This window comes from Carica papaya, chromosome 8 (genome assembly GCF_054855325.1).
Source record: "Carica papaya isolate Zhongbai chromosome 8, ASM5485532v1, whole genome shotgun sequence".
In the NCBI taxonomy this organism is placed as follows: domain Eukaryota; kingdom Viridiplantae; phylum Streptophyta; class Magnoliopsida; order Brassicales; family Caricaceae; genus Carica; species Carica papaya.
Genome location: NC_142316.1, coordinates 3,419,874 through 3,444,883, shown reverse-complemented (window position 1 = coordinate 3,444,883; position 25,010 = coordinate 3,419,874). Strand labels below are relative to the sequence as shown.

Below are 25,010 nucleotides of genomic sequence, written 5' to 3'. Positions count from 1 at the left end.
ATCTATATATATATATATATACATATGATTTCTAGTTAATTGTAATTATTTAACAATTAATAATGAAAAAATATATATATTTTTTCTAAATGTAATACTGGATAAATACTTCCAAAACTATTAAGTCGGGTTTGCGAGTGAAATTGGGCCCGATAATATGATACGGGTCGGGCCGAGAAACCAGTTCAGCCTCATAGCTGCTTCTAGGGCCTTCGTTTTCTCCTGTTTCCTACGACTTCGATCTGTTTCAATCGCCGATTTTCGACCTGTTTTGTTAACGCCGAATTTCAGTCTTCTGCGTATAGGGTGCCCACTCGGTCCGTCTTCTTTCTTCTGATCAAGCTATTGTGGCCGGCCCAACTCGTTTCCCTTATCTCGTTCTCGACGGGCGTCCTTGCGGCTCGACAACGGGGAGGAGCTTCTGCACTGCAGGTAATTCATTTATTCTGTGCTTTGTTTATGGCAGAATGGATTTACATTTTTACTTTTGGTTAGTAACAGTTGGCTTCGGTTTGTGAATGCAATATTTTCATCTTTATCTGAAGTTTTTCGAGTTGATTTTTCATTTGGCTATCGCGATGGTTTGTGTATTATTTCTGAAAAACTTTTTAACGAGTTTAAATTCTGTTTTATGTTGGTTTTAAGAGATTAGGGTTTTATGATCAAATTGTATAATCAGTTAAAGTCCAAAAAACAACGGATTTTGGTTCCTATGATTAACGAAGTTTGATAGGCAGGGAGAATAAAAGAAAGTAAAGTAGAAGCAGGGAAGCTGTAAAGGTGCTCGCAGATGGTTCCTTCTAATGGCGTCAGGCTTCTTCATTGGGTGGCCCGCCGCTCTCTCTCCTCGCACCTTCTTGAAGATTCTAGAAATTCAGTAATCTCCTTTCATTCTCTTCTTATTTGAATTTCTTTTATAGGCTTAGGTTTTTGATATTTTTATTATGTAATTGTTGTTGCTGTTCTTGTGTTAGTTCCAGCTAAATGGGTCCGTGATTGGAGGAAGTTTAAGGAAATATACTACAGGCTTCAGCAGCTCGCGGAGAGTTATTGGATGTAATGGGTCAAAACATGGTATTTGTTTTTCCTGGTTTTCTGTTAGTGGTTACTCTCTTTTGTCATTTGAAGTTCTGTTTTGGTTGGATGAGAAAAAACAAAAAACGAAGGAAAGGAAAGAGGACCTATATTGCTTGGAGAATTGGTTTTTGAAGCTAAAAATTTTATCTGCAGTTGTTAATGCTACTAGGTACTAATCTCCTTTACTTTTCTGCTGGAAATGCAGCTAACAATAGAAACTGCCTACTGTTCCGGTTTTTGGCTGATAATTTGGGTGCGACAAGATCAATTCATGGCACTGGTATTTCTCGTGCTCTTTTCTGAATTCGTGATTTCTTCAGCCACTATTCACAGTTATGTTTTTTTTATTTTATTTCATTCCCTCGTTTTTCGTATGTGCTTGTAAAATCTCTTTGCTTGACATTCACTTCATTGGGAAAATTTATGATATGTCACAAAGTGACTTCTTTATTCATGGTTTAATCCTTTGTATCAGCATTTATGGCGAGGGATTATTATGATATCCTTGGAGTAAGCAAAAATGCTAGTGAAAGTGAAATCAAGAAAGCTTATTATGGGGTAAGTTTATAAGACTATATCTTCTTATCCCAATTTATATCCTAAAATTGTGGATATGTTTCATCTTTTGTTAATTTTAATATATGAGGATACATTATGCTAGGATTTCATACTATTTTTTTCATCTTTTGTTAATTTTAATATATGAGGATACATTATGCTAGGATTTCATACTATTTTTTCATCCGTTTCCCATGTTTTCTGTTCCCTGATTTTGTTTTCTGCAGCTTGCAAAGCAGCTTCATCCAGATATGAATAAAGATGATCCCGAAGCTGAAAAGAAGTTTCAAGAAGTCTCAAAGGCATATGAGGTGTGTAGGGTTCAGATCAAGTTAATTTTGTTTGATTATTAGGATAATTGGGATTTCATGGAAAAAGAGATCTTTCTGAAAAAGAAGAATTAATCATATTTTTCTTATTATCCATTACTTTCATAAAAGTCCAAATTAAATATAAACCGTAGAAACATTTAATCACAGTTTACAAACTGAAGTTTAAGTCACAGCTAACAAAAATTTCAACTAAATAGAAATAAGATCGGAAAGTAATCACTAGTTTACTACAAATGTTGCAACAGTTACAATCATTAAATTTGTGATAACGTGATATGTTCTTGTTCTTGGGATACAATTGTGGCCTTGTGGATTGATTCAGGTTGAACTTGAGGCAAGCTCATTAGAAGATGAATTGATCTCTTGAGTATAGGACTCTAAACAATATCTTATGAATATTTTCTAATTCTTTTATTGCTGTAATTAGTAAACTTGTTTATAGGCAAGCCCTGTAACTGGCTTCCTAACCTCTAGACCAGAGCCAATTCCTAACTAACCCCCTGATAGGTGCCTATTCCAATATCATAGTTAAGTGTGTCGAGAAACTTTAACTGAAAATTACTACCAAACTCAGTCGGAACTAGTGCAGCATCCAATTCCTTCTTGCTGCCTCGGGTTTTGCGGGCATAAGTCAGTCCCACAATATGTCTGGCTTTGTAACCAACTTCTGGTGGGTATAATTACTTCCTCTTTTTGAATGGTGGTTGTCCTCAAGCATTGACGTAGGCTATTGAACATGCATGTGGCTGGTTAGATCCTCCCATGAGGCATCCTGCTGCTTATAACCCTTCCCACCAAGCCAGTAGTTCCATTCACCCAGCTCCAGTGTGATTATCCAACACTGCTTGCTGTATTAGGGGAAATTGTCCCTTACGGGAGGATGGCAAAGTTGGTTGAACAGACTCATTGCAGTGGAGGCATGTACATGAAGAAGGAGTTAAAACCAGATTCTGCCGGCAAATCCAACTTGTAAGCAATTGCATGAACTTTCTCCAGGATAGTGAAAGGCAACAAAATAAGGGCCTAGTTTCTGGAGGACCTCTTTAAAAGGTAAAACTGCTGCTCATAAGGCTGGAGACTAAGGACTTGACAAAAGACAACTTTCTCCAGGATTGTGAAAGGTCCAAGTAAACTGGGGGCTCTATTTTGGGAAGGGCCTAGTCACCAAAAATTTGCTGTATTTCATGAGGTTATCAATAGTTTTCTCAAGCAGCCTCCCAAGCAAACAAAGCTATTCGTTGCTATGCTTTTGTTTTTTTAAAATGAGAATATAAAAGTAGAAGAAATATATAAGAAAAAAATGTTATTCAATTTAGCTTCGAGATTTTAAAAAATCAATCTAAACTCAATGTAAACTCAGTAGCTCAACAATTTATGAAGTCAAACAAAAAATTATTGGATTATTATTTGTTTTAGTCTTCTTGGTTTCTTTTTGGGATTTTTTTCAGGTCTAACTGAACTGTGTCCGCCCTTGTTGCAGGTTTCCATATTGTTTCTATTGCCTCATTCTATGATCTATTTTCTCCTTATATTGAGTGAAGATTTATTTTAATTGTCTTGTAGGTCCTGAAAGATAAGGAGAAGCGTGATCTTTATGATCAGGTATCTTATTATTTCTCTTGGTTTATTTTGTAATGTTGTTATCAGCAACATGAGAATATTGGGTTTATTTTTATAATATTTCTATTTGCAACATAGAGGATAGGAGAACCTAGGATTATAAGACAAAAGGTGTGTCAAGAAGGCTTAAGCACTCACCCAAACAGCCCCACACCTCCACGTGAAAGGCTGGTGGATGTCAACATGAAGTTGAACATGGTGATAAGGCTCCGGGTCCCGACAGTTTCAACATGAAGTTCTATCAAGATTTTTGGAATGTCATCAAGGATGATATTATGGCTGTTTTTAATGAATTTCACAGAACTGGTGCTTTTGTGCATTCTGTAAACTCTACTTTCTTAGTTATCATACCTAAGGCTGCTGGAGCCTAGAATATCAAAGATTTTAGGCCTATAAGCCTTGCGGGCAGCCTGTACAAATTGATCTCTAAGGTTTTGGCTAAAAGAATGTCCAAGGTTTTTTTTGGGGGGGGGGGAGGGGGGGGAGAACCAAAATGCTTTTGTTGAGGGGAGGCTAATTCTTGATGCGGTCATGGTTGCTAATGAAGTGATTGATGACTTGGTGGGGCAGAAAAAAAAAGGGTATTATTTGTAAAATTGATATGGAAAAAACTTATGATAGAGTGTGTTGGGATTTTGTACTCTACATGATGGAGCGGATGGGGTTTGGGAATAGATGGAGGAAATGGATGAAGACTTGTATTTCAACCACTTTGTTTGTCGTGATGGTCAACGTTGGACCCTCTTCCTTCTTTAAGGCCTCTAGAGGTCTTCGCCAAAGGGACCCTTTATCGCCCTTGCTTTTTCTTATGGTGATGGAAGCTTTTAGTAGACTCATGGTGAGGGCAAGCAAATTGAATGTGATTAAGTGTTTGTTGGTTGGGGTGGGGGAGTCCGCGGTGAAAGCATCCCATTTATTTTTTGCTGACAACACCTTAGTTTTTTGTAAGCCGGATCTTTATTCTTTACTTCACTTGAGGTGTTTACTTATTTGTTTCCAAATGGTGTCGGGTTTGAGGATAAAGTTGAGTAAACCTGAAATGGTTAGAATTGGAGATAGGAGGGATAAAAGGGAATTGGCTAGTGTGTTGGGTTGTAAGATTACCGAACTGCCTATTAAATATCTTAGGCTCCCCCTAGGGGCAAAGTTTAAAGATACCAAAACTTGGGATCCCATTGTGGATATGTTTGAAAAGAGACTTGCGGGGTGGAAGAGGAACTTTCTTTCTAAGGGGGGGAGACTCACAGTGGTCAAAAGCACTTTAACAAATTTACCAATCTACTACCTTTCTATCTTAACTATTCCGGTCAGCATTGCTACTAAACTAGAGAGGATACAATGCAGATTTCTTTTGGGTGATGAGAAGGGGCATAGAAAATTTCCCTTGGTAAAGTGGGTGGAGGTGAAGAAACCATTCTATAAAAGAGGTTTGGGGTTGAGATCTATTTTGAAATTGAATTCTGCTTTACATGGCAAATGGCTTTGGAGGTTTGTGAATGAGAATGAGAAAATGTGGAGAAGAGTGGTGGAGACCAGATGGGGTGATTGGGAAAGAGATGGGGGGAGAAGAGGGAAATATAAATGTCATGGTTCTAGTTTGTGGAAGAAAATTAACATTGACAGCAAGAATTTTTATGATTGCATATGCTGGCAACTGGGCAATGGAACTGAAATTAATTTCTGGAAGGATGAGTGGGCTGGTCAAATTGAAAGACAAGTTCCCGAGGTTATTTGAGATTGCTAGTGGGAGGGATATCCTTGTGGAGAAGGTGTTCGAGAAGGGAGGTAGGGGGGGGGGGGGGGTGGGGTGTATTTAGGTTGGGAGAAATTTGAAGGATGAAGAAGAGAAGAGGTTGAATACTGTAATCTGCTTCATTGTCTTGCTGATTTTAAGGTGGGAAATCTGAAGGACAAAAGAATATGGAAATTGGACAAGAAAAGAGGCTTTTCTGTGAAGTCCTACTACAATTTTATTATCAAAAATGGTGATGTTAATGTCAAGGCAGCACCGTTTAAACAAATCTGGAGGTCAAAAGCTCCACCTAGAATGACTTTTTGAGAAGCTGTTAAAGAAAAAATATTGACCATTGATATATTGAGAAGAAATATGATGATGGTTAATAGGTGTTACATGTGCAAGGCTGATGAAGAATCTTGTAACCACTTGTTACTTCAATGTCCAACGGTGTACAGAATTTGGGAGTATGTGTATGGGATTCAATGTCCAACGATGTACTATTTTTTAGTTTCATCGAATCAAGTAAAGGTTACTTAAAAGCATTATGGATCTTTGTAATCTCGTTTTTTGATGCCAAAATAAAGCACATATTTTCTAGGTAGTGCATCTCTTGTTTGTGATCTATTTCATGCATGCTCACCTTTTCCTCCTCTTTTCCATGTTCAGTCATCGACTTTTTCTTTTAAAAAAACTTTTTATTTTATGAGAAATTGTTTTAACATTTGTTTGTGGACAATGTTACAGGTTGGCCATGAAGCATTTGAGCAGAATGCTGGTGGTGGCTTCCCTAATGAGTCAGGCTTTGGCGCTGGATTTAATCCTTTTGATATCTTCGGTAACTTAAATAACGATGTAATAACCTCTTCTTTAGCATCTTATTGCATATTTTGTTTTATGTTTGTGTTTTGTAGTTTATTTGTTTGTTTGTTAATTAACATTTGTCTGGATTGCGATCCTCGGGGGATAAATGTTCATATCTGGAATAAAATCATTTGAAAAGCCATGGTGCAACAGGATGCTGAAGATACAGGAAAGTTGTGTCATATGCTCTAAGATTAAAAATATGAAGGTGTGGTAGAAAAAGGACATGATGGCATTATAAAAGGATTTTTTCACCCAAAAAAATCATCTGGGAAATCATTTGAAAAAACCATGGTACAACAGGATGCTGAAGAGAGAAAAGTTGTGTCTTATGCACTAAGATTCCAAAACATGAAGTTATTGTAGAAAAAGGTCATGATGATTTGTTGAAGATAAGAGCGAGAAGATTGTTTATTTATAGAGGACATCCGGGAATTTTTGAGTTCATGGAATAGGTAGTTTTCTGTTTTTTGTGGCGAGAAAAAATAAGAAATGTCATTAATAGGCTTTGAGGGAGTGCAGCTCATATACATGTATAAGAGATGAGAAGACAACAATTAGTAAAGTTCACTGTGTACAAAATCCTCGGAGTGAGAAGTAGGATTCTAATTTTAACAAGGGGGAATAAATGCCCTCAAAAGTTTCTTTTTTGTTTTCTCTCCAAATGAGCCCTCTCCCCCCTCCCATCCGCCACCTGCACATACACAACCCGAGACCGATTTGAGAAGATTTAACATAGAATTCTAAATTTTCCAGCCCCTGAACGCTGAAGACTAAAATGATTGGGGATTCATGATCTCAGAGACACAAAAGAGCAGATTGAAAATAACGTTTCCTCTCTTCGTTTGGCTGTCCATAGTGAGGATTCTTCTCCGTGCAGCTTTCCATACAAAATGGCTGCTGTGTGGGGAATCTACTGGTCTTCGGAATTTTCTTCCATGGAAATGTGAAGGCCATAGCATTCTGAGAAGTTGTTTATTATAATCTGTTCCCCTGAAAAAAAAAAGAGTTCATATGAATTTCCATGAAGGATGGTCGGGTGCAGTTATATTGAAAAGCTAGGACACCTGATACTTTTCCTTTGTAAAAATATGAGCCAGGATTTTGTTTGAAATTATTAGAGTCCCGCCGATAAGAGGATCTGCTTCTTCTTTATCCCAGCCCTTGGGTGAAAAATCTTTTATTAATGAAAATGGTGGGAAATCAACTAAAACCACTTATCAGAATATGGATCTTTTCAATATTAATCAGACATGCAACTTAATCAGAAACAAAGTGAATGTCCATTCATATTTCTCCTTTTACAGTTCTTGTTCTTTCTACTTCTAACAAAGAATGATTGAAATAAATAAATAGATAATTATTTCAGGTAGAAGTGTTATGAGGGGGAGTTGGGGAGATTTTAAGAAACACTTTTGTCTTTTCCTTTAATGTTCTTGTAATGAGTTCTTAAGATACTATAACAGTTCAAGATAGATGTTTCGATGCAATTTTGATATTAAAAAAAACTATATTGATGTTGAATTTTCTCATTGTTCTTGGTAGCACCTCTTGAACTACGATAAAAACCTGGGAAATAAACTCACTTGTGGAACTTTCCCATCGAGATTTTTGTTTCATAAATGAATATAACTGTTTGGGATCATCCAATGATTGATGGATGTCCTGATTCTGTATTCCAGCACCTTTACTTGTTTTCTTGTAGTAACTATGGTGTTATTTGATATTTGTATGTTTTAGTGCTTCCTTTACTTACTACCTTCGGAACAAATATTATTTAGAGTAGGAGTACTGAAGTCTAGTTTGCGAACAAGATATTGAATATTGAGGACCCATTAAACTTGTGTACTTTAGGGAATGTATTTCACCTTTGGAATATGCACTGTTTTGATGTGCATAATGGTCCACTTCCTAAAATTTTGTTGCAGATATTCAATATGTTCAGGCGTGATATTGGTGGCCAGGATGTCAAGGTGTTCATCAGTTTCCTACTTACTTTTGTGTCCTTCTTGGTGCTTTATAGTTGATTTTATGAATCTAGTTTTTATTTATCGTTTAGGTGGTGATTGAGTTATCCTTTATGGAAGCTGTTCAAGGATGCAACAAAACCGTTTCATTTCAAACGGAGGTGCCTTGTCAAGCTTGTGGTATGCAACTTATTTTTAATGGAGTTCTTAGGCTTTTGCATTCATATTTTATCATTTTTTTGTTATAAATTGATTTTGATCTTATTATGGTGTTTGGATTAGAAAATTCTTAATTTAATTTAAAGTAATTTAATGTATTTATAAATTTTTCTCTTCTCTGCAGGTGGACAGGGGGTGCCTCCTGGTGCTAAACGCGAGAAATGTCGGACATGCAATGGCTTTGGCATGGTCAGCTTTTTCATTTATATTTTTATTTATGTATTTGGAACACACTAATATTCTCCAACATGCTGCATTACATTTATACAACTCAGTTCTAACATAAAAATTCGTATTGGATCTCATTGTTTTTTGTTGTTACTAATACTGCAGACAACCATGAAAAGAGGCATGTTTCATATTCAAACTACATGTCCTAAGTGTGGTGGGGTTGGCCAAGTTGTGTCGGTATGTTATGCATCTATTTCTTCTACCTGCTATTAGGTCATGCCATCTACATTTGTATTATATTTTCTTAATAGATGACTAAATTAGTGCTTTCTGTCGAGAGCCATTACTTTATTTCTTTTCTCTCATCCAACAATCATTGTTTTCCTTTTACAAAATCTAATATCATTTGATGGATCTTCTTCCTTATTTTCCTTGTTGGATATAAAATATGCCACGCTCTCGTGTCCTTGTGTTTGTAGTGCTGGTAAAAGTTCTATTGTGTGTCTAAAGTGAATGTAATTGTGCTGTAAGCCAAGGGAAAAGGTAAAAACTGCTAATGGCATAATGTAGAACAAAAGGATACCAATTGGACATTTTCAATAATAAGGGATATTTATATAATTGTAATTGTAATAGAATTCCTATGTAGGTTTGGGAATTCTTATTTTGCTTGTATTCTGATACCTATAAATATCTCAACTGATTTGATAGATTATTTACATGATTATTATAAAAAGCTTGATTATTGAGATCCGATGTCCCCAATTTTGGTTCTTAATATAATTTCTCTAGGTATTGTGCTAAAGCTCTCTTTTTCTTGGATAACTAGCATGCAGATGTTTGATGGGATATATTAGGGGAAGTTTATGAATAATGTACAAAAACACACATTTCTTTCATCTTTTTATTGGAAAGAAAAAGAAAATGGAACACGTGAAATTTTTCTCAGGATAAAACAGCAGTCATAAGGCTTTTTATTCCAATGCTAAGAATCTCCTTCATGAAAAGTCAGTTAATTTTATGTTCTGGCACTTTATTTTTCTCCTTGATAACTAGGAGTCAAATTTATGGGTAACATTATTTTCATATTTTCAGTTTTTATCCCAGATCCTTCTCATTATAGATAGAATATCTTAATTTTCCTGGTGCATGCATTTATATATTCTTTTTCCTCGCAAAAAATTCTCTCCCATTCCCTCATTTTAGATAATAGTTTGCTGGAAACTTTTTCTTGCCATTTAATTCCAGGCCTGCCAGGCCGTCAGAGTTATATTTGTCTAACTTGTGGTGACTTGATTTTGTACTTAATATTCTGGAAAAATTTTCTTTGATAAGTTTCTTTGCAAAACATGAATATATTTAGTGAGTAATCTCTTGTTCTCTTAGGAAAAGAACATTATCTAGTGGATAATGTTTATTTGAATTTTTTTTGGGTGGTCAGAGCATCTGCAAGTCATGCAAGGGAGCTAAAGTTGTGAGAGGACAGAAGTCAGTTAAATTGGATATCAAGCCAGGTTTGATGATTGAATCCTAAGGTTTTCTATTTATATGTCTCTTCAGCTCATTAGATTATGTTATGCTGTGACCACATCTTCTTGCCTATTTGTCACATGTTCATGTTCAATGCTCATTTGTCTTATTTCGTGCTTCTTTATTGCCATGCTCTCATTCTCTATCAAAAATAAGTTATTGATCTTCCTATGCGAACCGCAATGTTCATTGAAGTACCATTTTGAAGGGAGGGTTTATTCAAACAATCTATTTTACTATCTATTAAAAAAAAAGTGTTGGTTTTTCCGTTTCTCCCCTTGTATAAGATTCTTTTATTTGAAGCTAAAATTAAAAACATGAACCACTTTTATTTACTGCATTGGACTGAGTTGTATCTCATTTTTAGGAGTTGACAATGATGATACAATAAAGGTTAACAGATCTGGTGGAGCTGATCCTGATGGAAATCAACCTGGGGATCTTTATGTTACCATCAAGGTAACTTGATTAATTATTTATATTTCGTTCAAGGTTACTTTGTTTAATTTACATGTTTAGATACATGCCCCTATATTATCATATTACTTAAACTCATTTTCTTAACTCTACGATTTATATTATGCTATTCACTTCCGAAGGTCCGTGAAGATCCTGTTTTCCGTAGAGAAGGTGCTGACATTCATGTAGATGCTGTCTTAAGTGTCACACAGGTAACCTAAATATTTTTAATGATTATTATGTCTCAAGGAAGATATCAGAATTTCAAAATTACAGGTTTTTCAATTAGGTCATGAATGTATTAGGATTTATCAGTAATTGCAGCATGTTTATCTGTTATTTTGGTTCTTATTTGGATTTTCTAATTAGAGGTATTATTTCTTCTTCCTAGAACCTCAGCTTTCTCCTTGTTTGTTTCATTATGCCTATTGTCATGCCTCCTTGCAGGCTGTTTTGGGTGGAACTATCCAAGTCCCAACTCTCACTGGGGATGTTGTTGTAAAGGTTTGCTGTAAAGTTTGTCTTTCTATTTTCTGAAAATGATAAGAAATTGGTATGTGATTGGTTCCTTGGAGAGTATGTTTGACTGAAACTCTCTTTTCCTCCTCAGGTCCGCCCTGGTAGTCAACCAGGTCAGAAGGTAGTATTGAGGAATAAAGGTGAGACATTGTTGAGACATTTGTTTTAGATAACCTTTTCCTGATTGCCATATTGCACAATAAGATCATTTGAAAAATCAAAATTTTATTTTAGATTTTATGAAGTATAAACTAAAGCAACTACGTATTTCCCTTTCTAGGTTTTTTGTCTTTCCAGTTACTTGTATCCAGCTTTTATATAAAGTTAAAATTCCATCTTTGTAGTTGGGTGAAAAAAAGTCCTCAGAAAAACTTATGATGGATTGAGGATAATATATATGATTAGGTATTGAAGTTGGTGCCTGTTTTAATCCTGATAATATGATGTAATGCTGCTACTGGATGAAGTCTGCTTATGATATATGAATTTGAAAACGTTGCTTGTTTCCTAGTTATATCACGTACTAAGGGAACCATTTATTGGATAAAGTTCCTTGTATAATTGGTTCCCAAAACATTGTGCAGCAATCTCTGCTTGTTTCTTGTCCCTTAGTTTGCAAATGGGTACTGGTAGGTTGCATTTACCGAGGAACAGGTGCTGATGATTTGCCGTTTTGTTTGTGATTAAGCATTTAATTATCATCGTATTTGACGGCTTAGCAGGAGGCCGCATTTCTTAAAATCAAAATCAGTTTTTGGGTGCCCCAGCCAAACTATGCCAATAATGGTTGTAAGAGGATGTGTAGATCATGGATATTTGGATTTATTCTGCAACAAATTTGTTGAAATTTGACTGGCTTTTGTTTAAAGCATGTAATTGTCCTTCCTGTGAGCTGACGTACATTTTTCATTTTATCTTATCAACTAACTTGAATAACGAAAATATTATGCGACTAAGCACTAGTTAATATTATGCTGATTCCTGACAGGGATTAGAGCTAGGAACGCCATATCATTTGGGGATCAATACGTGCACTTCAACGTCAGCATTCCAACGTACGCTTTTGATTATGATCTTGCCATGAATGCTATCCTTCTTGCGTTTATGAAGATATTCTAAAAATTATTTGGATCAACTTTTTTCATCCTTTTTTATCTTCTGCAGGAATCTAACGCAGAGACAGAGAGAATTGATTGAAGAGTTTGCGAAAGAAGAGCAAGGGGAATACGATAAGCGGGCAGCTGCAGGGGCATCTGGGTAAAGAACTGAACAGAACCAAAATGGTCCTGATAAACAGGGATAGAGAAAGAAAGAAGGTCGAAAAAGAGAAGAAAAAACAGAAGCAGTAAGCTTTTATATTTATAATAAGCTATAGCCACCTGCTTTAGAAATTTTGTAGGACAAAATATTGGTAGTAACTTTATATATGAGCGATCTGTTAGTTGTGTAATTTATCATAGCTTTTATTAAGAGTGATTTATGTCATAGTTATTGTCAGGAATATCTCGATTGATTGGCACCACGCTCTTTCTCTCTAGGGTCACAAGTCCAGGGTTTGAATTCTCTACTAGGCGCATGTTAAAAGTTTTTATATGTTTTCACACATGGCCGAGTGCTATAAGACCAGACTATTCTGTACTGCTAATCAACATGTCACCTTGTATCTAATTCTTCAAGAACTTCATTATATCTAAATAATATGGTTTTGGTGGTCTGATTTTTATGTTCTTTTCTTTCATAGATTTGATCAATTGCATAAGATTGTGAGTTTACTTTCTGAAGCGTTAACTGGGAGGTGTTCTTGAGATTTTTCGGATGATTGCTTCGAATTTCTTTTGGATTATTAATGTTTTTTGTCTTAGAATCCCCTTAGAATATATATCATGAGGGTATGTTCGAACAAGATGGATTATATATCTCTTGCATAAAACATAAATGTTATAAATTAAAATTTTGAATTCGTTCTATATATATATATATATATATGTCCAAGCAATCTCCTGGCATGCATTTGGATTTAATTTAGTGCAGGCTAGATGAACACTCAAGTATTATTAATTAATCCCAAATTACTTTAGATTCCAAAAATAGTATTAATTAAATTCTATAAATGTTTCCTCTCCTATCTACTTTTCCTATTTGATCTTTTAAGCTTCAGGACATTAATCTTATACATCTACATACGCACACATTTAGACACACACACACACATATATATGCATACATACATATCCACATTATAATATAATTTACATGTATAATATAAATTAGATTTTTATAATACTTGCATTTAGTCTAGTGGGGTTGATAATAAATCAAATAATTTTTTTTTTTTATAATAGAAATATTGTTGAAATTATGACTTAAAAACTTAGGTTAGTGTATATTAAATTATACATATATGTTTACAGCAAAGATCCCACTCGGCCGAATGTACTTTCAAATTAATTAATTAAAATATAAATAAATTAAATTTGTGTTTGATCTATGCACTACAGACAATGTGTAAATTATTAAATTATATTTTTAAATATGGCACTTATTATAATTTAATTTTTAATATTTATTTATTTATTTTAAACGTCATTTTTTTTTATTTTATAATTAAAAAAAATTAAAATGATTAGATGATATTTATATATTTAAAAAAACAATTTTGATTAATTATTTAAATTAATAAAAAAAGAACATTATATTATTATTAATTTATTAATCTCTTAATTTAATAATTTATATTGTTTGACACTACACTTTTTTACCTTGTTCATCTCCAAAAAGAGTGAATTAATAGCTCGCCCATTTTGTCTTTCTTGTTTCTCACATGATTAACACCCATTATTTAATTGATAAATTAACATAATACATATATATACACACACACACAGAGCAAGGTCAAAACTTTGGAAACAAATATATTTAAATTAAATAACTTAAATTTTCAATCAAACATATAAATAATTATAAAAGTTAAAACCGATCCATGTGTGTGTGTGTATATATATATATGTATATGTAGTCTTCCTTTTTCCAATATGTAGAGATCAGTCAGTCAGTCAGTCTAGTTTTCTTCTACCAAAACAGTCAACCATGGAAATGCATCGTCCAATTCTCTATCTCCTTCCTCTTCTGTCTTTTCTTGATTCCATTGCAACTCTGGAAACAAATGTTTTACATTCTGCAGCTACTTCCATCGATCGAAACAGTTTTCCCCACGGATTTGTGTTTGGATCGGGGTCCAGTGCTTACCAGGTTTCTTAATTTCATATATTCGTTTTATCTAAATCACGAATCAAGTTATTTATTTCAACAAAATTCAAACTAAACTTAACCCACTTTTTCTTTTTTTCTTTTTTTCCTCTTTATCAGTATGAAGGAGCTGCAGATATTGATGGCAGAGAACCAAGCATATGGGATACTTTTGTCAAGGAACACCCAGGTTACTTACCATTTACAAGAAAATTATGCTTGTATTATAAACTTATATAAACCTGTTTATAATATATAGAACTGAGAATTTACTTAACTAGTATATTAATTGAAATGTAATGATCAAGTTATGGTTAATCTCAAAAAAATCTATTGCGTTTTTAGGTGAAAATTATATTTTATCGTAATAAATTAATTAATCTAATCATGAATTAATATTTGATCTAATCTTTTAAATACAGTAAAAAAAAAAATAATTTTGAACTGTTACATATTCTATCATTGTCTTTTGGAACTGTTAGTAGTCTATCTTTTATCTTTTGGAATAAATTAAAAATATTATCATTATTCTTTTATACTTTCCAAAATTCTTGTATGTAATATATATATATATATATATGTATATTGTTTATAGAATCTGATTCTTTCTGGGTTACAGCGGATGGTTGTTTTGAAATTCCATCTCCTTTACAGTTTCATTGGAGGACTGACTAATTATTATTTGTATTATATGTTGGCTTTAGAAAAGATCTTAGACCACAGCAATGGAGATGTAGCAGAGGAGTTTTATTATCGTTTTGAGGTAAATTTATATTAAAAGGAGACAGATGCAGATTGATAAAAGTTAAAATTTTTGAAATTTGATAAAATGTAGATTGATCATTGTTACAGAAAGACATTGCTTTGATGAAGGAAATTGGACTGCACTCATTCAGATTTTCAATATCATGGTCAAGAATATTGCCTCGTATGATCATATCAATCGCTTAAAATCAATATATTACATACTTATAAGCATTACAAAATGCATGTACATAATGAACTAACTACTGAAACTTACTTGTTATATAGAAGGAAAAGTCAGTAGAGGAGTGAACCAGCTTGGTGTTGACTTCTACAATTATTTGATAAATCACCTCATTTCAAATGGTAATAAAATCAATATTACTCCTCTCAATCTCTTTCCACTAACCTTATATTCGATGCGATTCCTCGGCTTCAACGCAATTCCTCAGCTGCTAAACTTTTTGCATTTTGAATAGGCATACGACCATTTGTGACATTATTTCATTGGGATCTTCCTCAAGTCCTTCAAGACGAGTACAACGGATTCTTAAGTCCTAACATCGTGTAAGTTGAACACCATCAATATTAATAAATCATATATCATTACAATTTCTTGATATGCAAGGTAACATGAACCCTAATTTTATTTTTCAACATAACTTACATGTACAAAAAATTAGGAATGATTTTCGCGACTACGCAGACTTCTGCTTTAAAGAATTTGGTGATCGAGTTCAGCATTGGGTCACTCTCAATGAGCCAAACTTATCAAGCATGTTTGGGTATGCAATGGGTACTCAAGCACCCGGGAGATGTTCTAATTATGTAGGAAATTGTACTGAAGGAAACTCGGCGACAGAACCTTACCTTGTGACTCACCATTTCATTCTATCTCATGCAGCCTCCGTAAAATTGTATAGGGAAAAATATCAGGTAATCCATAGTTTAGCATATATAAGTTTTTGCTATCATAGACTAAATTCGATTCATATTACAATCGAAGTATCATTATAGTGAGCATTACATTAACAGAACGACATGACATAAATTAAATAACTAACTCTATTTATCAAATAATTAAGATACAAGAATTAATCAAGAATATAATAAATTTGAACCAAATGCAAGATTGAAAAAAAATTATTGTCTTCTAGCTTATACTTCTGTAAAGTTGTATAACTAAATGAACATCATATGCATATTTATAACCTAAAGGATCCTTCACAAGTTTAGTAAGTTCTTTAATAAGTTTGGAAATCTTTTTTGTTTTATAGGCTTCACAAAAAGGAATTCTTGGGATTACAGTAGAATGTTTCTGGATGGTGCCTAAATATGACGATGTTGCTAGCAGGAAGGCAGCCTCTAGAGCTCTCGAATTTTCTTTTGGATGGTGATCATATCACTTTTAACCTCCTTTTACTATTTTTTTTAAATATGATCATGCTAATTAACTATAATTTGGAATAATTTGAATAGGATTGTCAATCCAATTGTTCATGGAAAATATCCACAGATAATGCGAAATTTAGTAGGGAAGCGACTGCCAGAATTTACAAAAGAAGAAGCCAAAATGGTAAAAGGTTCGATTGATTTTCTTGGAGTTAATTATTACAGTGCAAGATATGCAGATGATGTTACATTTACCAGCAGTGTAAACCTAAGTTACATGACAGATAGCCGTGCGAATCAAACTAGTAAGTTCTTTCAGTTTTAAGTAAATTTACATATACATATATATACACATGCACATATATATATTCAAACTCTTAATTATGAATGTTAAATCAAATACATCATTGCACATATAATTTAGTGAATCCTGAGACTCTCTTGCTAATTGCAGCCGAGAAAGATGGAATTCCAATTGGTCAACCGGTATTTTCCTCCCTCTTTGTCTCACACACATATACACACACATGAATAACTTTATATATATATATATATATATATAGAGCCTGTGTAACAATCATCTCAATAAAAGAAATATGCTCTAAGTGAATGTAGACAGGTGCTAGTTGGCTGTATATCTATCCGAAAGGGATTCAAGAGTTTATGCTTTATATAAAGAGGAAGTACAAAAATCCTCCCATCTACATTACAGAGAATGGTATATACATGTTAACAGCCTTATATGTTTCCAAACTGTTTGTAAATATACATTATAATTATTATTTATGTATACATTATTATTATATGTCTTTTACAGGGATGGCAGATGTAAATAACAGATCGTTGCCTATTGCAAATGCCCTCAAGGATGATTTAAGGATAAAATACTTCCATCTTCATCTGTCTTATCTTCTACAATCGATCAAGTGAGACCCAAAAATTAATTTCTTAATTAATATCAACCAACGTTGTATATATGTGTAATTCCGATATATATGTACAAATAATTTTATTTAAAAAGCTATATGTTTGCGTTATCATCTTAAATTAGGATTTACAAATTATATACCTCAAACTAAAAAGACTAGTGCCACACCTAGCCTTCATACACCTACTTAACTATAAGTGTTAAAGTGTATAATTTGATAGTAGCTAAACTTGGTGACTATTTATTATGAAGATTATCTTTAAATTATTGATGTTGCATTTATGTGGATGCAGAGAAGGAGTTGACGTGAGGGGATACTACTCTTGGACATTTCTAGACGATTTTGAGTGGCAATTTGGTTTCACAAACCGGTATGGGATGATTTATGTCGACTTTGAAGATGGGCTCAAAAGATACCTCAAGAACTCTGCTTTATGGTTTAAGAATTTTCTCCTTGGAGATGCCGAGGTAACGGTTTCTCGCTTGTAAATTGGTTGTAGCTTATTTTACAATTGACATTTGTTTTAGGTATATTGCCAAGAGAGAAATAAAGGTGGGATCAAAATATATTCAAATCTCACCATGATTCTTGGGGAATGATCCTATGGGACCTCAGATGTCTTACGAATCATGTGTGTATGTATAAATGATTAATACATTCCTCTTTCTACAAAAAATTGTAAGTTCGGAGCAAATTATCTCTCATATGTCAAAGTTTAAAAATTTTATTCTGATTGTCACTTAGTTGCTGAATATATGCATTTCTATTAAAAAAAATCTACCACGAGTCCTATCTCAATCCTTATATGTAGCATATGTCAATTTATTGTACCCATAAAATTTATAGTTTATTAATGTATATGAAGACATTTATCTAATATTATCCCATATATATTTTTATCCAAATCTTGCCATAAGTCACGTTTCTCCAGCTGGGCATGTCACTTCAACTAAGAAGAGCTCTTCAAGCTTACCTAGACTTACTATCAAGTTAAAGGAGAACCACTCAGTAAATGTCGCTAACGACACCATGGTGCCCGAGATAATTGTGGCCCATATATTAATATGGTCAATCTAAAGGGCATTTTAGCCCCTATGTAAAGCTAAGAAAAGCTTAAGTAAAAGGGAAAGACTTCGCTCTTTCAAAACTCTCTAAACACTTCTCAAGTTTATTTTACGTCCTTAAAGAGTCTTACTAATTTAGGGATAAGAGTGCTCCCTGAGACAAATCCTAATGTCACCATTTGTTCAGTGTTTGCTGGTAATTTTGACATTTCCAAGACCCAAAAACAAAATAAACTAAGGGACAAAAAAAAAAAAAAAAAAAAACAAAGGACCACTAGTCATCACATACCCAGAGCTAGAGTATTGGTCACGTGGTACAACCTGAAGAGACTAATTTTTAGGGTGAAAATGAGCCATCACAACCTTGAAGACATTAAGTTCCAGAAAATATCTTGGCCTAACTTCTCTTCCAATTCTGGGGATTGTGATACCCGAATTTTCTTCAGATTATTTTTGTTTTTTAAAAAGTTTTAAAGATAAAATTAAATTTTATTATTAATATTGTTATTATGATTATTGTTGTCCTTGTTATTATTATTATAATTAATTTTTTAAGACTATATAGAAGTTCCTAAATCAATACAAGGATCTCCTTAAGGTGTATTCTTGGTGATTATGATCAAACCCTTTAATCTTAACAAGCTGCCTTTGCCTTTCAAATTCTTCCCTCATATTGATTTAGACACCCAAGTCAAAAACTAAAGCAAGTGTTTCCATAATTCACAACCAAATTTTAATGGGATTAATAAACGACCACACAGCAATTAACAAATTCTTCCTTTTTTCTTTCACTTTTAAGCCTCCAAATAAAATAAAATAAAAAGTAATCATTAAGAACAGTTGAATCAAGGAAATAAATGGAACAAAATGCATACTGCAGGCAATTAAACAATACCTTGGCTAGGAATTCAAGCAATACACTTCCAGCCTCCACAAGCAGTAAATGCGGAAACCCATCAGGATTTTAGAACATAAACCCGGCGGAGAGCGAAAAACCCATAACGAAGATAAATCTGCGAGTGGATTTAACGAATCAGATTCAGGCCAACATCCCTACTCTTAACCAAATTAGTACGTCCAGCCAAATCAAAACCTCAGCTAACAAAGGTCCCTCAAGCCATTACCTTGACTTTTCAATTATCTTTAACAACCCAAGAGTTCAAGCATAACCAGAGACATGAAAGTTAGAGTTTTAAGCAAATTCTAACATGAACAGCAAACCAAAAGGAAATAAGACAAAATCTAAATTCCAACGACAACTTGCTCCCAGCCAATTTACAGAGGCATCAGGAAATTCAATACATCATTTTCACATTTTGTAGGAAACAATAATGTTGGCATTTCGTCGAGCACGTTAAGAGCACACATTGGTCAATCACAAAACATTTCTTACCAAACAAGAAATCAGAAGAAACAAAATTTTTTACACAGGAGACATAAGGCAGACTACCCAAACCCCTCATAACTTAAGATTGTTTGCAAAAAGCAAATTGCACATGAGAAAAGAATTTTACCCTTGAAGTTTCCTCTACTAGCTCTCTAAACCAAAATCCCCATCCCCAAATTGCCTCTCTTCCTCTCCCAAATCACATACCCTTCTCCTCTTTTTTATATTCATATCCTCCATCTTCCTTGTGCGAGCCAGCTCAAAAGCGTCTTTCCTTGCTTGCTCTGTGCCTCTTCCCTCTCCGTACATTTCTACACCTTGTGGCTTCCCGTGGGCTCTTTGTCTATCAGAAGAAAGAAATGGAGAAAACGATGTCGTTTGTTTATGGGCCGGGTTCTGTATTGGGTCTAAGATTTATTTAGATTTTCAGAAACGGGCCGGGCTAAGTTTAAATGATATGGGTAGGGAGTCATTTTGAAAATTTGCTGAAGTTTTAAAAGGGGATTTTTTGTTTTATAAGAGGTTATTTAATTTTTTTTAAATATTTTTAAATATAATATAATCATTTTAATTAAATAAATAATTATTATTTTATTTAAAATGGTTTAATTCCACTAATATATGGATATGGATGCAATTCTTAGTAAAATAAAATAAAGAGTTCAAAGAAAGGAAGTGGAAGCTGCATTCTGGTCTATGGCAACTAAGTTATTAGCACATGCATGGGTTTGGAGGTCTTCCCAATTGCACGCCTCCTCAATATCGACGCATATATATACATATACATATACATATACATATATATATATAATTAGGTATTAGTTAACTTTACTAATCTGTAGTTAAGAAAAGATTAAAGAAGATTAGACAACACAGTCGTTAGTGAACTAATGTAAACTTCAAAGTATAACAAGTCAAAGTAAAAAAGTCGAAATCAATTACTTGAATTTCTGATTCAATTGCTTCATCAGGAAACTACTGTCTGTTTAGATTGTAAACAAGAATTAATTATTAAAAGAAAACTAGGGGCTTAATTAAGGATGTTAATTAGCGTTAATTGTGGCACCAGTAATGTAAAAGGAAGAGATGCAGGTAACAGTTAATGTGTAATTAATTCATATATTAATATTTAAACTCATCATCAGTAATTTGACTCATATATATATATATATATATATACAGACACCCACATACATATATAATACATAGATATATGTAGTAGTGATTAGTCAACTAGAAAATAAAAATTAATTAATATGCTCAATACAATGAATTACTACAAAAAGTTTTACGTAATACATGCATGTCCACGTGAAGTCAGTCGTGGATTTCAAGTTTACGTTACAGTGGCTCTATATAAAGGGTCTTGCATGAAATCTGTAAGTACAAAATACTTACTTGCACACGTACATATAAGCTAGATATATATGTATTAGCTATATATATGTAGGTAGTAAGTATAATGAGCAAAGCTATGGCTATGGCTACTAAGACCTGGTCTGTTCTACTTGGACTAATAGTCTTATCAATTAGCTTCCTCCCTCGTACTGAAACAACTTCTTTCAATCGTTATAGCTTTCCTGATGATTTTCTTTTTGGGACAGCCTCATCATCTTATCAAGTAACTATATCCTTTTCATCTTTTAATTATACATACGTACTTCTATGCATATACTTTTATGTATATATGTATATATGCATGTATGTACTAACAATATTTGGTTATGTTTAGTTTGAGGGTGCAATAGAGGAAGATGGTAGAACCGCGAGCATATGGGATACCTTTGCTCATACTTTTCCTGGTAATCTCTCTTCTTCCATTTTCATGTCTTATTAAGCTAATATTCCATGAAAGCATACATTTACAATCCTACTGAAATATTGCAGAAAGAAACAACTTTAGCAATGGAGATGTAGCAGTTGATTTCTATCACCGATACAAGGTATATATTATAACTGTATTTAATATTTAATATTTAATATAACTGTATTGAATATTAATTTAATAAATATTAAATTTTTTTTCAGAGTGATATAAAATTAATGAAGGATTTGAATATGGACGTATTCAGACTCTCAATTTCATGGTCCAGGATATTACCAAGTAAATTTACTTCAACATATTATTAATATATATAAATAATAGATTTAATTTTTTTTATTAAATTTCAATATTTAAAATTTCATAACTGATTATTCTAATATTTTTATAATTTTTTTTTAATCTTTACCAGCTATTTTTTTTAAAAAAATTTTGTAATTGTATTTTATTTAAATTTTAGATGGAAAATTAGAAGGTGGAATAAACGAGAAAGGGGTTAAATTTTATAAAAGCCTCATCAAAGAGCTCCTCCACAATGGTAACTATATATGAATTTGTCAATTAAATATTTGATGTATACAATTTTTAAAGAGAAACATTATATATATATATATATATATATATATATATATATCACCTTATGTCTAAAAAAATTAAACACAGAAGTCTTTTTATATCTCTCACATAATTTGGTGCAAAATTATGCAACATGTAGGCATAGAAGTCTCTGCAACTCTATTTCATTGGGATCTTCCCCAAACCCTTGAAGATGAATATGGTGGTCTTCTAGACTCTCAATTTGTGTAAGTATATACTATCATAACCTTCATATATACATATACGCACACATACCAAATAGATTATAATTTTGTTTAATTTTGATTACCACTAACACAGCAATCTAGTGACTATATTATAAATTGATAATGATAAATTTATAATATTTAATTCAATGATATTAAAAATTTAATTTATTAACGTGTTAATTGAGATGTAATGATCAAATTAGAATTAATCTTGTCGAGTAATAACTTTTTAATTTTTTAAAAAATAATCACCAAGATTTTGATCAATGAAGTTAATCTGGCTCTAATCCATTAGCACCTCTTGCAGGGATGATTTTCGAGATTTTGCAAGAACTTGCTTCAAAGAATTTGGTGACAAAGTGAAATATTGGACAACTTTTAACGAACCATGGGTTATAAGTTTCATTGGCTATGAGAATGGAAGAAAAGCTCCTGGACGATGTTCGAAATGGGTGAATAATGCATGTGAAGCAGGAGACTCCAGCATCGAGCCTTATATAACTTCCCATAATCTGCTCCTTGCCCATGCAGCTGCTGTACAAGAGTTCAGACAATGTTACAAGGTACACATGGAAATAAAAATAAATTTATCAACATATATATATATAAATATATGTTTGCAAGATAAGATAAATTTTACAAAACGTTTCATTTAAAAAAAATATATATGATGTATCTAGAATTTCATTGAATTCCTTTTGTAGTGTCAAAAAATTGGCAAGATTGGGATTGTACTTTCTCCTTTTTGGTTCGAACCTCATACCAATTCTCTTGCGGATAAACAAGCAGTCAAGCGATCCCTTGATTTTATGTTAGGCTGGTAAAACAATTTCAATTACCAAATGATGTTCGTCGTTTATTTATATTTGAACACTGTAAAATTAAGATTTTGTGCTCGTTCGTGTGGCAGGCATCTTGACCCTATAACATTTGGAGACTATCCAGAGAGCATGAAGACTTATGTTGGAGATAGATTGCCTTCTTTTACTGAAGATCAATCCAAAATGCTCAAAAGTTCTTATGATTATATTGGAATAAATTACTATGGAGCTATATATGCTGCTAATGTCGATAACGTTGATCCTAACCAAATTAGTTACTCGACGGACGTTCATGCTCAATGGAAAAGTGAGTTTGTCAAAAACCTAAACTTTGATTTGAAGAGTCAAGGAGATTAGAACAAATCTTTAATTGAAATGATTAGGATGATAACAAATCTAATAAAGGAATTTTGTTTGTATTATGATTTACAGGGGACAGAAATGGAACTTTGATTGGAGAAGAGGTATATGGTCTTCTAAATATTTCATTTATGTATGCTCCAGCTAAAAGGAGAGTGCGTATATATGTATATATATATATATATATATATAATTTTGTTTCTATTTCAGACTGGTATGGACTACATACTAGTATATCCGGAGGGTATCAAATATATTTTGAATTACACCAAAGACAATTACAATGATCCAACAATTTATATTACAGAGAATGGTAAGCTAATTTACAATAATAAACATATATATATATATACATGTGTATACAATATATACGATAACTGAAATTTATATAAGAAATTTTTTTCGTGTAGGATATCCTGAATTTGATAATGGTACCTTGTCTTTGGCGGAAGCCTTGAATGATGCTAAGAGAATAGATTATCACAAAGATCATCTCAAAAATGTTCTGAAAGCTATCCGGTAAGTTTACATATTTTGGCACGTATTAGTTAGAGGATATGTTAATATAGTTTTGTAATTTAAATCTTCTCATACTAATTTTTAAAGTATGTGATTGTGGCAGTGATTATGGAGTTAATGTCAAAGGCTATTTTGCGTGGTCATTGATGGATAACTTCGAATGGGAGTTTGGTTATACAGTTAGATTCGGCCTCTATTATGTCGATTTTAAAAATAACTTAAAACGTCATCCTAGGAATTCTGCATTATGGTTTAAGGAATTTCTGAATAGAAATAACCACGAAAGCCCGAATAGTAATGCGGAACTTTAGAGTTCTTTTAGAAATTTAATTTCATTGTATCAGTAAAATTAGGCTAGTTAAGTACGATTTAAATGTATGATGTTATTCTCTTCTCTATTCGAAAAATAGTTACTTAAGGGGTTGAACATTTTGTGATTTATTCTTTTGTAGTGACTAAGTATTTTGCAGAATTTTCTTATGATTATTACCAATGATGATCGATAATAAATTTACACAACTTCGAATTGATTTTAAAATTCCATTTAGTTAATCTTTAAAATCACATATTTTTCTTTAGAAAAAAATATATGATATTTTTTGTTTTAATTGTCCATATTTTAATATAAGGATTATAATGAATTGATTAAATTTCCCTTGTCTATTTTCGTGGAAAGTAAACGTTACTTCAATACAATAATTAAAATGAATAGGTAAAAAAAATTAAACTTATAAATTCATAGATTTTTTTTTGTTTTACATTACATATTTAGAGTAGGAACATTAGTCCAACCAATATATATCAAGTGAATATTATTTGTCATCAACGACTAACTCTTTGTCTCGACGAATCAAATTGAGAGAAAGAAA

The 25,010-nt window shown here is 32.8% G+C and overlaps 3 protein-coding genes and 1 long non-coding RNA gene across 10 annotated transcripts; 3 read left to right on the top strand and 1 right to left on the bottom strand.

The window, feature by feature from the left end:
• Window positions 1-217: 217 nt before the first annotated feature.
• Window positions 218-12,774, top strand: LOC110822992 (chaperone protein dnaJ GFA2, mitochondrial-like). 5 transcript variants are annotated; one of them, XR_015814176.1, is made up of 20 exons: window positions 219-432; window positions 734-877; window positions 975-1,074; window positions 1,283-1,357; window positions 1,553-1,635; window positions 1,863-1,946; window positions 3,531-3,569; window positions 6,070-6,177; window positions 8,115-8,159; window positions 8,246-8,333; window positions 8,497-8,561; window positions 8,706-8,780; window positions 9,985-10,057; window positions 10,441-10,532; window positions 10,673-10,744; window positions 10,980-11,036; window positions 11,143-11,191; window positions 12,040-12,106; window positions 12,216-12,396; window positions 12,590-12,774. XR_015814176.1 is itself a non-coding variant. In XM_088210149.1 (19 exons), exons 2-19 carry the CDS (start codon window positions 791-793, stop codon window positions 12,310-12,312), a joined length of 1,350 nt encoding a protein of 449 aa, XP_088066275.1. In that variant the 5' UTR covers window positions 218-432; window positions 734-790; the 3' UTR covers window positions 12,313-12,774. The 5 variants fall into 5 exon arrangements, 3 of the variants coding, with proteins under 3 accessions (XP_088066275.1, XP_088066274.1, XP_088066273.1); XR_015814175.1 differs by having other exon boundaries at window positions 12,550-12,774; XM_088210149.1 differs by having other exon boundaries at window positions 218-432; window positions 981-1,074; window positions 12,216-12,774.
• LOC110822997 (beta-glucosidase 17) lies at window positions 12,325-18,056 on the top strand. Of its 2 annotated transcripts, XM_088210146.1 has the most exons (14): window positions 12,325-12,396; window positions 14,233-14,300; window positions 14,418-14,487; window positions 15,007-15,060; window positions 15,150-15,225; window positions 15,330-15,407; window positions 15,521-15,608; window positions 15,725-15,977; window positions 16,319-16,434; window positions 16,521-16,738; window positions 16,888-16,919; window positions 17,049-17,151; window positions 17,251-17,359; window positions 17,655-18,056. In XM_088210146.1, exons 3-14 carry the CDS (start codon window positions 14,419-14,421, stop codon window positions 17,848-17,850), a joined length of 1,392 nt encoding a protein of 463 aa, XP_088066272.1. In that variant the 5' UTR covers window positions 12,325-12,396; window positions 14,233-14,300; window position 14,418; the 3' UTR covers window positions 17,851-18,056. The 2 variants fall into 2 exon arrangements, with proteins under 2 accessions (XP_088066272.1, XP_021908947.2); XM_022053255.2 differs by lacking the exon at window positions 12,325-12,396 and having other exon boundaries at window positions 15,002-15,060.
• On the bottom strand, window positions 15,229-20,118 carry LOC110823007 (uncharacterized). Its single transcript, XR_002541315.2, has 3 exons — window positions 19,941-20,118; window positions 19,322-19,439; window positions 15,229-15,598 (listed from the first exon to the last, which is right to left on the bottom strand). It is a non-coding gene; the product is annotated as an uncharacterized LOC110823007 (long non-coding RNA).
• A 1,055-nt stretch (window positions 20,119-21,173) lies between these two features.
• On the top strand, window positions 21,174-24,647 carry LOC110823012 (beta-glucosidase 32-like). Of its 2 annotated transcripts, XM_022053280.2 has the most exons (13): window positions 21,176-21,434; window positions 21,546-21,615; window positions 21,701-21,756; window positions 21,842-21,917; window positions 22,096-22,173; window positions 22,351-22,438; window positions 22,749-23,004; window positions 23,146-23,261; window positions 23,352-23,569; window positions 23,695-23,726; window positions 23,833-23,935; window positions 24,033-24,141; window positions 24,245-24,647. In XM_022053280.2, the coding sequence occupies exons 1-13, from the start codon at window positions 21,276-21,278 to the stop codon at window positions 24,450-24,452; spliced, it is 1,569 nt and encodes a 522-aa protein (XP_021908972.2). In that variant the 5' UTR covers window positions 21,176-21,275; the 3' UTR covers window positions 24,453-24,647. The 2 variants fall into 2 exon arrangements, 1 of the variants encoding a protein (XP_021908972.2); XR_015814174.1 differs by lacking the exon at window positions 23,833-23,935 and having other exon boundaries at window positions 21,174-21,434; window positions 24,245-24,385.
• Window positions 24,648-25,010: the final 363 nt, after the last annotated feature.